At 37.2% G+C, this 14,744-nt stretch overlaps 1 protein-coding gene across 1 annotated transcript in view; it reads left to right on the top strand.

The window, feature by feature from the left end:
- The window catches only part of ADARB2 (adenosine deaminase RNA specific B2 (inactive)), a 976,728-nt gene that overhangs the window by 869,302 nt on the left and 92,682 nt on the right, over positions 1-14,744 (top strand). The window contains exon 7 of the mRNA XM_044064698.1: positions 5,247-5,428. Coding sequence (XP_043920633.1) covers positions 5,247-5,428 — 182 coding nt within the window. The remainder of the gene's footprint in view (positions 1-5,246; positions 5,429-14,744) is intronic.

Below are 14,744 nucleotides of genomic sequence, written 5' to 3'. Positions count from 1 at the left end.
AACCAATTGGTTTATATGATTGGAAAAACTCAAAGCTGGATCTACCCATATACCAATGTCCTTAAATTAATCTACAGTTTCAATTGGTATGTGCTGTATTAAGTATTCACCTTTTAAATTATGTCTTCCAAATCTCATATGCTTAGTATTTTGATGTATTTATCAACACATTATTCTCCTATGCCCAAATGGTCAATTTAGTCAAGTTATTTTGCAGACATGCCTTATCTGTAACACATGTAATCAGTTTACCCAATTTCAGGTCATCTGCATATAGACTGTAGAACACCTCCGATGAAAAATTTAGGTCTGAAAGATACAATCTAAATAAGTAAGGGCCTAGGACAGAGCCCTGTGGGACACCCTGACTGTAACCAAGGATTTCATCTGTTCAGTTGCGGTATGATACTTGCCATGTCCTATTTGTAAGCCATGTGGCTATCCATCTTATCAAGAGTACATCAATACCTAGTTGTTCTAATTTTCTGATCAGTGTTTTGTGTATGACCCTGTCAAATGCTGAAGTTAAATCTATATAAATTACATCACAGCACAATTTTTCATTCATAGCTGTTAATATATTGTTAAAGAACATCATGTTACAGGTGGTAATAAATCTGTTTTCAACATATGCATGCTGATATATGGTTTCAAGCCCCAACCTATACAATTCTGACAATAATTTATCAAATATTACCGTCTCCAGTATTTTTCCACAACATGAAAGTAGACTTATGGGAATATATGACTCTTGATTTGTCCTACTCCCCTTTCCTTAAAGACAGGTTTAATAAGCTCATGTCTCCAGTCTTGAGGAATCCCCCCATATTTATATGACCTAGTGAATAATAGATATAATGGCACCATAAGTTCTTGCTGAAGTGTTCTCAGGTCATTGTTACTAATTGCGTCCCCTCCCAGTGCTTTGTTTGGATCCAGTTTGTATTGTAGTTCTTTTTCAATATAATCTAATTTGATTCCAGTATCTGGGGTTACCTGGATGTCACTAGGACAACTTATCATCCATTTTTGTGGAGTCAGACTGTTTTGCGTAAGATTTTGTAAATATAGCTGTAATCTGTTGTGTCTGAGAATAAATTTTAGAATATGCACACAGTTTATCGATGTGTATGTCTTTACTCCTTCTACATCTTATGTATCTATAAAAAGGTTTTCCATTATGCTCAATATCTTTATATAAATTTTCTTCAAAATTTTCTTGATCTTGTCTCACACTATGCTTAATCTGTTTGTCCAGCTAGTTTATTTCATTTTTCAAAGTTGTAGTTCGACCTGTCTTCCATTTCTTATATTTTTTGTCTCTCACCTTAATCAGATATATTGTCCTTATGGAAATATATCCCCCGATATTGTATGCCTAGATCCTGATGTTAAACATTTTTTTTTTTATTTTTTGCACTCAAACAAGTTTTTCCACTGAACACCTCACTCCACTTAGTTTTACACAGTGACTGTTTTGCTTCCATATAATCTGTAATTAACCTTCTGTGCATTGGTTTACATTTCAGTTTGGCAGAATTATCTAGCAACAAATTAACATTTATAACCCCATGATCAGTGCACATCAATGGTGGTAAAACTTGACTTGAAGTAGCAGTAATTTCTTTAGGAACATAAACAATATCTAGTATGTTCCATCCCCTGGTAGGTTTTTTTACAATCTGAAACAATTGTTGTTCCTGAATATACGTTGTGAATAATTTCCTTATTAACATTGTTGAATCAATATTATTCCAGTCTGCTTCTGGAAAATTTAAGTCCCCAGCTAATATTATTCTTCCCTCTTGTGTTTCATGTAAGAAATGTAGAAATTCCTCTAGGTCATCTGCACTTGACTTTGATGGTTTATACACTCCAATACTTGTTATATGTTCCAGGTTTGTCTTTATTGTCACAGTTACACAGTCTATAGTATTGGTGTTATCACTGAACATGAAATAATCACAAGTCTCATAACTGTCTTTAATCCCTATTATAACACCTATACCTGATTTTTTGTTAGAATGTCTATTACAGTAAAAACATTTATACCCTGACAGAACTGGTTTCCAGTCATTGTTCTTTAACCATGTTTCACAAACAATAACAATGTCAGCCTTGTAGGAACATAGCAAATTTTCCAATAAAAACTTTATTAATGCTCCTAGCATTAAGAGCCATCAGAGATGTATCAAATGTTGCTATCTGCGAACTGTTAAATTTTCGACCTGGCAGAAATACTGTAAAATATCTGCTGCAAAAATTCTCTTCCCTGATCTTGACAAATGCACACCATTCTGTCTGAACATGTGTGCCCAAATCTAGGCTTAGGTGCTCTACACATTTCCATTTTTGAAACAGGACATTTTTTTCATGTAGGTGTTTACCCAAAAAATCTTTTCATTCACAGTGACCTGACTATCCTTTCCATAGGTGATTTGTGAAATGTACATCCTAACGCCAGTACAAGCTGTACTATCTAAGAGGGCTGTCAGTTCCCTACTAACAGAAAGAGAATCCTTGCAGATGAGATCATTTCTACCGACATGAATAAAAACAGATCCATACTTCCTTACATTAAAACGTTCCAAGGCTTGTCTCACATCTTCTATTTTTGATCCTGCAAGTATAACACTATTTGATGTTCATTATCTTCTCTGCACATATAGGTATCAGTTCCTCTAATAACCGAATCGCCAATTACAAGGATATCTTTGCTGGCAAGCTCTGAAGAATCTTCAGCTTCTAATGCAGTAATATCTGCTCTGTCAGTTGTTACAAAGGATAGATCTTAATCACCATTAGTCTTATTAATCCCACTGTTTTCATTGTATATTAAATTCTCATCTATCTGGCATTGTAGATCCACAGTTTGAGCAATGTAGTCAACATCTGTCTTTCTCTTCTTTTTTCTTACAGTAATGTTCTTCAATCCTTCCACATTCAGTTTTGATTTCATCCTTTTCACCTGCCCCTTGCCTCTTTTTTCTACCTTCTCTTTTGGAAGCATGATGCCTTTTTCTGTAGACTGAAGGTTTTCTGATAGAACAATGTTATCATTCCCTGTAACCGGTGTGTTACATAACAAAGCAGTTTCCTTTTTAGTACGTATTCTCTTTACTTTACAGACATTTATCAGTTTCCTCTTCTCCCTTAGTTGTGAACTTTTTCCTTTCCTTCTTTTTTTGTTTCTGTCTAAACAAACTAGATCCGCAGATTACTGACAACTTGCCTTCAGAATTCCAAAGTTGTCATCATCTTGTTTCACAGGGGTTGAATAATCTTTGTAGACAATAGATGCATCATTTCCTAAAATTGTTCCATTTGTTCTCTGCCTAATACTGTCTGCCTTACCAGTCCAAGCATTAATATATGAAACAACAGTTCTCCAAGCCAAGCCAATTGCACAAGTGATTTTTGGTAAGCAAATCATCCAACTTTTGACACGAGGAACACAGATCGCCAGTGTTATCAGAAGATATTTGTGCATTAGCAAATCATTAATTGCATTCTCATTTAAGGAATCCATATTCAGCTTCAAAAATAATAAAATATTGTAAAAGAAAAGAATAATTAAAATCAGTAACCACAGAATTCAAAGAGAACTGAAATCAACTTCTATGACAAAAATCACACAAGCGATATACAACTAAATACTAAAGTAAATACAATAAAGTTGTTCTGACTGTACAAGTTCTGCAGGCCAGACAAAAGCTGTAATTCCTTTACGGTGTGCGTGCAATGCGTTCCCACTTCTTTTAAACAGTAAAAATCAATAAATCAATAATAGGATCAGTAAATCACAAACCAAGGTATGATTGTTTAGATATGCTCTGGATTTTCAAAAAAAATATATGAATCAAACTAAATTTATTAACAAGCTATCCCTTCCTACCTACAAACAGTGAAAAACAGTGATAACAAATAAAATATAAATTCAAATAAAAAATTCTCTTACCAGTCAACTCCACAGTAAATCACAAACCAATGCAGAATTGTTTAGATATGCTCTGGATTTTCCTCTCTGTAGTCTGTATGAATTTATAGTTGTCTAGGTCCCTTGGAATGGATAGAGCTTGCCTTTCTAAAACCTATACCTTTCTAACAACCACCAGTGAAATTAAAGGTAAAACAACAAAATATGAAACAAAGTAAATCTTGTTAACAAGCTAACCCTTCCTACCTACACAAACACTGAAAAACAGTGATAACAATAAAATATAAATTCATATAAGACTCTTACCAGTCAACTCCACAAACCAAGGTGGGATTGTTTAGATATGTAAATGTACAAAAGAGGCATTTTAACCTCCTGCCAGCATTGTTCAGTATTTTCATTGCTACGTACTTTTGTATCGTGTTGGAAAGTAATGATTCTTACTCAGGTAAAAGCAGGAAAGGAACCAAACCTGTAGTTAAATATCACATGCTGCATCTAGCACAATTTACAAAATGTAGCCATTTCAAAGAGCGTATAAGTTGCATGTAAGAAGGTCCAACTATGAAATGCCAGCTTCCTGAAAGTCAACAGTTCAAACAAATGGAAAAAATGCCCAAAAGCGAAAGAGAGAAAAACTCCATTTTTTTGTTATTGTTTTTTGCAGTGGGACAAGCACCCGACTCCCCTCAGACTTATATATACCAACTCCATGGTTGCACTAACTTTAAGAAGGGTAAATTTCCTTACAAAGTGAAACATTGTTAGTGCATAATGGTGCATAATTAGAAATCACACACAATGATTGCCTATGAAGAAAAGCATTTGGCTTTTTTTTTTTTTGTGGTCTGTGGGCTACTGACCCTCAAGTAATTTCACAGCAAGCACATTTTAGAAGCCATGGTAAGAATAATGGAGCAGCATAGCTAGATGTGCACGAAATAATTTGTCCAACTATAGTATTGTTTTCTAACTGAAGTCAAGCCTCCGGATCTTCAGATTTAGACACTTGGACAAGTGTCTGTAAACAGCATACTTTTGTCATGCAAATAACAGCAAATTATTGCTATTTCTAATGCAATCCATGTACATTGTGATGGGTCTAAGGCAATCCACTTAGACAGTGATGGGCACTCCAGCAGTATTTGCATAAGCAGCTGTATCATTTTCTGTACTGCAACCTTCCACTAATGGTTTAGTAGGTGATAAGCAACTCTCAGATTCTAATTATGCTACGACAGGTACGAAGAGAGTCTGACAAGGCTGAATGATTTAGTAATCTTCCTTGTGTTCCCTGCTTTTTTTTCAGGTGGAATATTCTTGGACTACAGGGTGCCCTTCTCAGCCATTTCATTGAGCCTGTCTACCTTCACAGTATAATAGTAGGAAGCCTTCATCACACCGGTCATCTGTCACGGATAATGAGCCATCGAGTAGAAAACATTGGCCAACTACCAGCTCTCTATCATTATCATCAACCCCTTCTCAGCGGTAAGTTTACATTAAAGAAAGTTCAATTGAACTTGTGTTCTGTTCTGTACTGAGATGCTGACTCCTGAAAAGATTTATTCAATATCTAACATTATAACCACAGTAACACAAATTAATGAAAAAGCAGGAAAATAACTCTTTGTTCTATGAATGCTAGTTAACATTTGATATTATTCTACTAAATAAAATCAGACAGCTTAAATTTTTATTTGCCCAAGTTCTACAAAATGTGCATTTTGTAAATGTTTGATCTGAATTAGCCCTTTTAGAGCAGTTCTTGTGTTGAATAAATGAAGGAGTAACACATTTGATGAGATTCACAAAGCAGACCAAGCTGCTGGTGTTTACTCTGCAATGAGGTTTCCAATCGCAATTTACTCTCTAAAAAAAATAAGATGGCAGATGAAGCCCTTATGAATAATTAATTGTGGGGGTTGGTCATTTCCAGTATCTGCAGAACAACTTTGTGCAACCCTTCTTTGCTCAGTATTTTATCACCTGCCTGTGTTATCTGACAATGCACAGACATCAGGCTGGGGATGACAGCATGTAACCAGCTTGAAGACTGATCCTGTGAACAAGTATTAGATATCTCTCCTTAAGAAATGAAATTATAGGCCTGGATTACAGTAACTGTGAGACATATATATGGTGTCTGTACTCCAATACATAATGGTGCAGCAGGAATCTTATTGTGTAACACTTAGCTGCAGCAGTGAGGCATAAATGCTCAGAGCTGCTCTCCCAGTTTTCTGAAGGACTTCTTAGGCCAAGCTGGGATACTAAGGCTAGTATTTATAGTCTAGGGCTTCTCATTTTCATAGCGGTAATCCATGAGGAATGGCTCTACATAGTTATGCAAATCATGATTTTTAGGATGACTACAAAAATGCAGAGGAGTTTTGTTTTTAGAAGCCTGACATGCTTAAGGCATAAGTGATAGGGAGACAACTAATATGTAGATGAGGCATTGCACATTTCTATTTCAATAGATTCATATAGATGAATCTAAAATGACCTAATTTGTATACTAAACATGTTAATGGCCCTGAATGTATGCCAGTAAGCAGCAATTTGCCATGAGAATATGGAGTTGTGAGTGGAAGGGGAAAAAGGAATATGTACTGCCATACATTTTAAAAGGAAGTACAGTTGTTGACTTTATTTAAATTTGTTATTGTATTTTAGTGCTTCTGCATACATGGACATACAAGTGAGGGGGTCATTAGGTTAAATGTTTCATTTTAGTGTCAGTGAAGTGTTTGTACAGACATGAACAAACTACTGTAGTGGTCACGGGGGGAAAAGTTTCACTTCAGAGTCAGTGAAGTGCTTGTGCAGATATGGACAAACTACTGAAGGGATCATTTGGGGAAATGTTTCATTTTGGTTCTTGTACATACGTGGTCAAAGGGATCGCTGGGTGAAATATTTTATTCTGAGTCATTTTAGTGCTTGTGCACACTTAGACAAACTACTGAAGGGGCTGCTGGGGGGAATAATTCATTTGTGTGCCAGGTACGTTTTTGTGCATATTTGAACAAATGACTAAAGGGATGGCTGGGGGCAAGTTCAAGGATTGCAACTCAGATATCAAAGGTGAAGCATCACTTTCTACAATGGCTGTGTGTACGGCATGGATATTGGACTATGAATCACAGCAACCCCCCCCCCCCCATTAGCATATATTGCTTTGCACCTCATTATACTTAAAGCATTTTGCATTAGCGTAAATCAGCTGTATGAATCTTGCCTTTGCTATGCAAATTCGTAAACATCAGGGATACCTCTATCGCATTTGTTCAAATGACTATGAATACTAGCCTAAAAGTAGATGACTTGTGTTGAATAAGGTATCTACACTTAGTTCCTTATATTTCATGAATTGTGTAGGTCATCACTACTTGTGCTTAGGCACAAGTTCTACCTTGTCACTAAGAGAAGCTTTTCCTGGATATCACACATTGTCAATTTTTTTTATTCACTTGATTTTTAATATAAGTGTTAAACATTGCTGTTAATTAATCCAACGAATATCACTCCCCACAGGACTAACGCTACTTGTACCAGAATCAGTGCAAAACCATAAAATGTCATATAAGGTACGGTAGCAATGCACGGCAGCAACAAGGCAATAAGTTAAGCACAGATAGACAGACAAAACCGCTACTCCACAAATATATAAAAAACTTTGATTTATTGTAGCAAACATACACAGCACACGGTAAGCGCTTTCACCTAGATAGGCTTCTTCAAACCATAAAGCCAAATCTTGTACGCCCTTGATAAACTAAAAAGAGCGCCAAAACAGTTCAATAAATAAACAATTAAAGGTGCAGGGCCACTAACCATGTCCTAGGCATACAACATATTGAGGGAATTAATTACTAAATTATATTTAAACCACATACCAGACATTAAAAAAAAAAAAAAAATATATATATATATATATATATATATATATATATATATATACACACACACACACACACACACACACACACACACATGTGCACAACCCATTTATAAAAATAGTATATATATATATATATATATATATATATATATATATATATATATAGATATAGATATATATATGTATGAGAATATAAAAAAATATATATATAAATAATTATAAATAAAAATATTTGCATTTATCCATGTCATAATAAGCAGGCAAGAGATACCGTCAATCCATCCTCTAACAGTATCAACATATGAATGCATACAGACACATAAAATTATATATGTGCATACAAGGAAAACACTTTACCTCAACCTCCTGGACCTTAAAAAAGGTCTCAGCGGCACCTTCTCATTCAGCCCGGGAAATACATCTGCCCTTAGCCTAACAATCCATCTGAACTCAGTACTTTCAGTCCTACCCCTCACATCTCGCCCCCTATAATTAATATAAACAGCATCCAAAACTTTAAAGCGGAATAAATGTGTGGAATCATTGGACAGAACATGTCTGGATAAGGCATTAACAGTCGAGCGGATCCTGATCTGATATGTGTTCCCTTATCCTATCTCTCAGCCTCCTGTCCTTCTTGCCTACATAAAACACAGTGCAGGCTTCACAGGAGGCTAAACAGACAACATGTGTAGAATTACAATCGGCATGAGCCCTAACCTCATGGTTAGTGCCATAAATGGGGTGTTGAAAGTAGACATCAGTATCAGTACAACAGCAGTAGTTACAGCTGCCACATGGTACAGTACCAATACTTGAATCAACTACACCTACCTCCATCTTGGGATAACATAACAATTTCTTCAGGTTTGGTTTGTTCTTCTATACAAACCATGGGACAATACCCACAACATCCCCTCACATTCGAATCCAATGTTAACACCTCCCAATGTGATCTAATCATGTCCTTCAACCTACCAACATCCTTAGTATAATACAAAGTCACCCTAAGACCAACATCTCTACTCTCAACTCTATCACCCTGACAAAAACCCCTCTAAATTCGCTGAACTCTCAGAGAAATATGGTGCAGTCGCTCATCCTCTCAGTGTCACGAGGTCTCTCAGTCCTCTCTCCAAATCAGGGGTCTGATACTCCCTGTTCTTAAATCTCTCATATAGATCCCGAACATCGGCCTCAAAACCATCCTGACTGGGGTTATACCGAGACACCCTGTATACTAGACCCCTCACTATATTACCAAACATAATAATTGGTAATGTAGTGAGGGGTCAGGTATACAGGGCGTCTCGGTATAACCCCAGTCAGGATGGTTTTGAGGCCGATGTTCGGGATCTATATGAGAGATTTAAGAACAGGGAGTATCAGACCCCTGATTTGGAGAGAGGACTGAGAGACCTCGTGACACTGAGAGGATGAGCGACTGCACCGTATTTCTCTGAGAGTTCAGCGAATTTAGAGGGGTTTTTGTCAGGGTGATAGAGTTGAGAGTAGAGATGTTGGTCTTAGGGTGACTTTGTATTATACTAAGGATGCTGGTAGGTTGACGGACGTGATTAGATCACATTGGGAGGTGTTAACATTGGATTCGAATGTGAGGGATGTTGTGGGTATTGTCCCACGATTTGTATACAAGAGCAAACCAAACCTGAAGAAGTTGTTATGTTATCCCAAGATGGAGGTAGGTGTAGTTGATAGACGTATTGGTACTGTACTATGTGGCAGTTGTAACTACTGTTCTTGTATTGATACTGATGTCTACTTTCACCACCCCATTTATGGCACTAACCATGAGGTTAGGGTTCATGCCGATTGTAATTCTACACATGTTGTCTATTTAGTCTCCTGTGAAGCCTGCACTGCATTTTATGTAGGCAAGACGGACAGGAGGCTGAGAGACAGGATAAGGGAATGCTTATATCAAATTAGGATCTGCTCGACTGTCAATGCCTTATCCAAACATGTACTGTCCAATGATTCCACACATTTATTCCACTTTAAAGTTTTGGATGTTGTTTATATTAATTATAGGGGGGAAGATGTGAGGGGTAGTACTGAAATTATGAGTCCAGATGGATTGTTAGGCTAAGGGCAGATGTATTTCCCGGGCTGAATGAGAAGGTGCTGCTGAGACCTTTTTTAAGGTCCAGGAGGTTGAGGTAAAGTGTTTTCCTTGTATGCACATATATAATTTTATGTGTCTGTATGCATTCGTATGTTGATACTGTTAGAGGATGGATTGACGGTATCTCTTGCCTGCTTATAATGACATGGATAAATGCAAATATTTTTATTTATAATTATTTTTATATATATTTTTTTATATTCTCTTTATATATATATATATATATATATATATATAGATATATATATATATATATATATATATATATATATATATATATACTATTTTTATAAATGGGTTGTTGTGCACATATGTGTATATGTACTTTTTTACATATATATATATATATATAAATATGGGTCTACTTCTAATGACCGAAACGCCGATTCGCCAACAGGGAAATAACCGACACGAAACGACCGACAACGCAGTTGACCGACACGCTCGAATCCCGACAGACGGAAGACCGACAAGGGGAATGTGAAAGCGCGACCTGGTAAGTATGCGATAGTGAGGGATTTAGGAGTAGGGAGCGGACAGGTAAGTGTGCAATACTCAGGGATGTAGGGTTAGGGTGTGTGATAGGTGAGTGTGCGGTAGTGTCGGAGTTTGGGGTTCAGGGTGTGTAAGTGAGTTAGGGTTAGGGTGCAGGTAGGGAGAGTGTGCGGTAGTGTCGGACCTTAGGGTTAGGGTTTGGGTTAGGGCTAGTGGATATGTGTTGTAGTGTACTGTGTTGTTTACGTGTAGTGTGTCGGTGTTATGGTGTTCGGTGTTTCGCGTTGTCGGGTTTGTGTGTTGTCGGTTTTCTGGCGTCGGTTATTTCCCTGTCGGCGAATCGGCATTTCGGTCATTAGAAGTAGACCCATAAATATATATATATATATATATTTTTTTTTTTTTGTTTTAATATATGTCTGGTATGTAGATTAAATATAGTTTAGTAATTAATTCCCTCAATATATTGTAAGCCTAGGACATGGTTAGTGGACCTGCACCTTTAATTGTTTATTTATTGAACTGTTTTGGTGCTCTTTTTAGTTTATCAAGGGCATACAAGGTTTGGCTCTATGGTCTGAAGAAGCCTCTCTAGGTGAAAGCGCTTACCGTATGCTGTGTATGTTTGCTACAATAAATCGAAGTTTTTATATATTTGTGGAGTAGCGGTTTTGTCTGCCTATCTGTGCTTAACTTATTGCCTTGTTGCTGCCGTGCGTCATTACTGTACCTTATATGACATTTTATTATTATATTATTGCTGTTAATTAGTTGGCTAGGACATGTTTTTAAATAGAAAGACAGCATATTCTTATAATTTCACAAAGCACATTCCCTCAAGAAACAATGCCATTTGAAAACTCATGTCATATCTTATACTCAGCTTGTAATCCTGAAAGTCATAGCCTTTTCTTTCACCTACTTTGCTGGCTTATTGCATTAAAGAAAGCATGTGCACTTTGCAAGCAGCATTGCACACTTCATCTGGTTAACATGAGTACAGGTATTTAAAACAAAATGGAAGCACTGATTTGTATCGTAAGGTACTTGGTATTTTTCAATATCATACAAATCAGCTGTGTGCTTTACCTCAGCGTTCCATACACTGACAATCATCTGAGAAGATAAAAAGAGAAGGGGATACTTCATAGAGCTTCATGTTTCCTTTTATAGACCTACATTTAACCTTGTTAATTAAGCTGGTTTGTTAGTATTTTTGGACTTTTTACAATGACAGTAGATATACTTTATTGTTTACTTTGGAAAGTGAATGGAAAATCGTTTGCCTGTATTTACTGTGGTATGACTTGTAATCAGTATGTTCACACGTATGCTGTAACAAACCTCACGTAGCACACTTAACCCAAGGTTAATTACTTAAGCACAGCTTCTTTCATGAAGAAAGAGTTCCTTTTACAGTAGAACAAAGGAGCAATAATACAGTTCTTCTCATTAGCATAATTAAGGCAGCTTGACAATGGGCCACATTAACAACACCTAGCATTTTCATGAAGTTCACAACCCATCCAAGCCCCTTCTGTCTCCCACGAAGTATTACTTATTAAGTATTAGTGCCTAGAACTGTTAGTACCACCATATATCTTATCCATCGATTAAAATTCGGCAGAGAGTGTGTGTGTGTGTGTGTGTGTGTGTGTGTGTGTGTGTGTGTGTGTGTGTGTGTGTGTGTGTGTGTGTGTGTGTGTCTCTGTCTGTCTATCTGTCTCTTTCTTCTTAGGTAGCCTGGGAAATGTCCAGACAGTACAAAGAATGTAATTTTCACTCAGATATCATTACTTGCTTCATACCTTACCATTAAATGTCCTTTGGCCATTGCACCATCCACATTTACATCCAAAGAAGATGTATAATAAACTGCAGCAGTCTATGATAAGCTGGAGAAACTGATGCTTACTGATAATTATGTAGTTAATTAGATTGTACAGATTTCATCCAACTGCATAGGAAGGTATTTTGTTATAAGTTAAATATCAGCTTTTTTAATCTATTTGTTTACAGAGAAAACCCACTGAACACAATTGTCCGTTTTTAGTGGCAACCAGGGAGCACTGTTTGATTAAGTGACTTGCTCAGAGCCACACAGTATGGAAATGAATGTGGGAGGATTCAAACCCTATATCTTTAGCAAAGGAAGCAGCTCAGACCTTTTGTCACCTGTGCTCCCTGCCAGACATATGACATATTCCGTCTACCTTAGTCTCCATCACATAGAACTACAAAGTGAGTTGTACAAATCGCAAGCACAAGAAAAGGATCAATGCCAGATCCCGTTTGCTTTTGCCTTCTATAGACATTTTAGCACTACTTGTATACTGTGAACTGCTTTCCTGCAGATTGGTCCACACTTTGAGGAATCTGTTGCATCAGCACTATGTCCTCCTCCACAAATCCCTTTCTCATTTACTTTGGATCAGCACTATCTACCTGTTTCACACTCAGTAATGGGTTACTTTTAACAGTATATACCATTTTACGTTTCAGCAAACACTTTTCATAGGCACACAGCAGCTGAAGCACTTAAAATTGTTTTGATCTGCTACATCAAACTATGTGAGATATTAATTTATTTTTTGTTAAGCAGGTTAGTAAATTAATCCAGTGCAGACCATCTGTATCCAGATCTTTAAGCCCAATGTGTGTATGCAGATGTGTGAAGGTGTGTGAGCATATGTGTGTGTACATGTTTGAATGTGTGTGTCTGTTAAAAAAAATCGATTGTCAGGTTCCACAAGTAATGTAAATCTATTTAGTTGACTTGAACTAAACACTTTCATCCCTTTTAGCTGGGACTTCCTCAGAGTTATATACATTTCTGTTGACACATTATTTAAAGTACCAACTGACCAATAAAAGCTAAACAATAAAGTCAGCATTTTGATTCAACAGTGTATTACAAATGTTTCAGTAATTAACAGTATCTAAACACATTAAATTCTTCCAAACAAATTAATTACTTTAATAAAATGTTATTATGTTAACCTTTAATATTCAGACTAAAATAGTTGTATCGACTCATGTGCACACAATTTGCCACCCTATATTTAAATAATGTTTAAATTATTATATGTGTTTCCTTTTAACTGTAATTGGTGGTTAAAATTGATTTGCCCTGTATTTTAACACAATTGAAATTGATACATAATTGTTGACACCAGGGGGGCTACAGGCATTCAGTCTTATTTGTCACACTGATTCTTTGTTATCAAAATCAGCTCCCCTTCCATCATAATCCCCGGGATTCATGAAGCTCGGCGCAAGGCCGGCGTAAGGCCTGCACCGGCGGTGCATGGAATAGCCGGCGCAGTAGCGCCATATACATATTAATGAGAGTGCACCGGAATCACAGACACGTGCGTAGTGTACGTGAGCGAGCCCAGGTAGGATGCGTCTGGAGGCGTGTCTAAGCCGGCATGAGGTGAGCAACCTAATGTGCTGACAGCCACGTTCCGCCCACAATAGTAATGGCAGCAGCCAGGTCCTGTGCAGAATGAAACGCACGTACAGTATGCAACATAGTCCCCATCCCAAATTAACGGAGAAGCAAATAGAAGCCACGAAGGCATAAGTGTACCCGTCCAAGGAGCAAAGGCTACGCATAAGACCGCGTACGTCCCGCAATGCACCGTCAGTGTTTACACTCAGAGAAGGTGTACAGCCGCATGTCAGCGCCGCACCGACATAGGAGCAGCGACTAAGCTCACCTCCTGTCCCACTTTGGTTGTGGCAGTCTCTCCATGGCCAGTTGTGTCCGAAAAAACGTATTAGAAATGGCTGATGTGCTACGATTGTAGGACACAATGATATCCCGTATTTAATGTAATGGTAGCATGAATTGGTTATTTCTGTAACAGAAATACCTAAATGACACAAGAAACAGAATAAGCAAGCAAATTGCCACAACAATAAGCTTATTATTTAGGCAAACAAGTGAAGTTCTATGCTATATAGTGACCGCTTGTATGTGTCGGCCTGTAAAGTCAGATGTGAGTCCCGGAAATATCCCAGATCGGAAACTGGAAAAGGTGGAAACCCCAGTAGCGACATGGCCATGGTCACCAGGGTTACCTGCTGTCCCTATGTGCCATGGACAGTCCCTGATTGGACAGTTGTGTCCCTGCAACAATCGTAAAAATGGATAATGACCTCCGTTCCCCTGTCAAGAAAATTCACGCATTATACATCTAATAGTAGCATAAAACATATACATTACTATATGAAACACAGACATGGCATAAGAA

This window comes from Protopterus annectens, chromosome 3.part0 (assembly GCF_019279795.1).
Source record: "Protopterus annectens isolate FY-2018-M chromosome 3.part0, PAN1.0, whole genome shotgun sequence".
NCBI classification, from domain to species: domain Eukaryota; kingdom Metazoa; phylum Chordata; order Ceratodontiformes; family Protopteridae; genus Protopterus; species Protopterus annectens.
The sequence above is the reverse complement of the archived record's forward strand: the minus strand, read 5'-3'. Positions and strand labels throughout refer to the sequence as shown.